We start from the raw sequence: 1,753 nt of genomic DNA, 5'->3' as shown, positions 1-1,753 counted from the left end.
CGATATGCCTTCTCTATTACCGTTGCTTTGTTCGAGTCTGGGTGAGCCCGGCCATTTATTTCTACCCTCCGCACCTCTGCTTCCTGAGTAAGGGCTGCCACCCTCCCTGCCAGGTCTGATTTTTATGTGTTTCGCGTTTAAGGCCATTATTTCGTCTTCTAACTCACTTAACCTCGCGTCGATGGCGCTTAGTTGGTCTATAGCATCGGCTGCCACCTTCATTTTCTCCAGCCACGGTAGGGTCGGGTTATTTCGCTTGACGTTGCTTACTCTGTATTGCACGCAGCGTCCCTGCCCGGTTTTGATGATTCCAGTACAACCTGTGGCCAAATTACCCTCAAACTTGCCTAGCACCATCAACCTTCCGCTGTCGGGACCAGGAGGAGCCTGAAGCCGGTTGAGAAATAGATCCACCGCGTTCGAAAGACTTTCCTTCGAAAGCTTGGCATTACTGCCAATTTTTTCGCATTGGTGTTTGAGATATTCCCATCTTTCTTCTCCAGCCTGACTGGGTATCCACGTGTCGCTATTGCCCCCTTTTTCGCATTCCGCGCAGCAACCCTGGTCGCTTTCAACGGCATTTCCCGATGCACCACATAGACACAATAAGTCAATACTCAATGCCAAACCAGCCCAACTCGCTGTAAATGTTCCTTTACCACACACATGCTCTCGACCGTATGTTCCCCTCATTACCTCCCCATTTTGTTGTCCGGACCCATAGAGTGCCTCTATCAGATTTTTTTCTATTGATGTCTCCTTCAATATTCTCCATAATCCATCATTATCTTTCATGCAATCCTCGGCACGTTCTGCGGCATTTGCTACCTTTCTCTTATCTTCTTTACTCAAGGCACTCCCGGTCCATACCGCATATTTGTCCTTTTCAGGACCCCCAAGCTTGCTCCTTGCTCCTGTCCAAAATTTCCGGTGCCCCTCATTTGTTTCGTGAGAATGTTTTCTGTCGTCCGCTATTTCTTCCCAATCTTTAGTTGCTCTATCCAAATCAGAAAAACTCTGATACTCTACGGCCAAGCTTATAGCTCCAATGTTTGCTGCTGTGTCTTCGACTCGCGCAAGAAGTGCCGCGTGGTCTTCGGAGTTGCTCGCCAAATTAATTAAACCACACAACGCCCTAAAGTCGCCCTCATTTTCTGCACCCTTTGCAACTAGTGCCGCGCGCGGAATCAAAGGCAGCGTTACTATCGACACAAAAATAGCCCACTTCCCGATCAACATGCGCACTTTTTCAACCACCGCTTTTCTTTACAAACTCTAGTCCCTTTAAATGGCTCCTTGAACACACCTCACAAAGTTTACCAAGAAGTAAAAAATGAGTGAAAACGGAGCAGAAGATGCCTGCCGCGTTGAGCAGTGCACTCACTTGCCTGTGCGCATTGTGATGGCCATACTGTTTTCAACGCCCACTAAAAAATGACCATTCCTCTCATTATTTAAGCGAATGAACTATATATTTACAAAACATTTTTGCATGTATTAGTTTATATCAAAAGTGCCAATTTTCTAACCAGAACAAGGGGATGCACAACTGCGAAAACAGCATTACTAAAATAAAATTAGGTAGCAAACGCAGAATCTGATTTGGTGCATGCAGGTGCTGGTGAATTTGTGATATTTTCCAGTTTGAATTCTTAAGAATTGTACACCTTTGCTTTCGGTAAAAATTCTCAACTTCTTTCAGCTTGGCTTTTGCATCCTATTTAGCTTTAGCTTTAGCGTTTCGTTGGTATTT

At 45.5% G+C, this 1,753-nt stretch overlaps 1 pseudogene across 1 annotated transcript; it reads right to left on the bottom strand.

The window, feature by feature from the left end:
• Window positions 1–1,239, bottom strand: TEOVI_000171400:pseudogene (annotated as a pseudogene). Its single transcript has one exon. A coding segment is annotated over exon 1 (1,239 nt).
• Window positions 1,240–1,753: the final 514 nt, after the last annotated feature.

This window comes from Trypanosoma equiperdum (assembly GCF_001457755.1).
Source record: "Trypanosoma equiperdum strain OVI genome assembly, contig: ctg_406, whole genome shotgun sequence".
In the NCBI taxonomy this organism is placed as follows: Eukaryota; Euglenozoa; class Kinetoplastea; order Trypanosomatida; family Trypanosomatidae; genus Trypanosoma; species Trypanosoma equiperdum.
The sequence above is the reverse complement of the archived record's forward strand: the minus strand, read 5'-3'. Positions and strand labels throughout refer to the sequence as shown.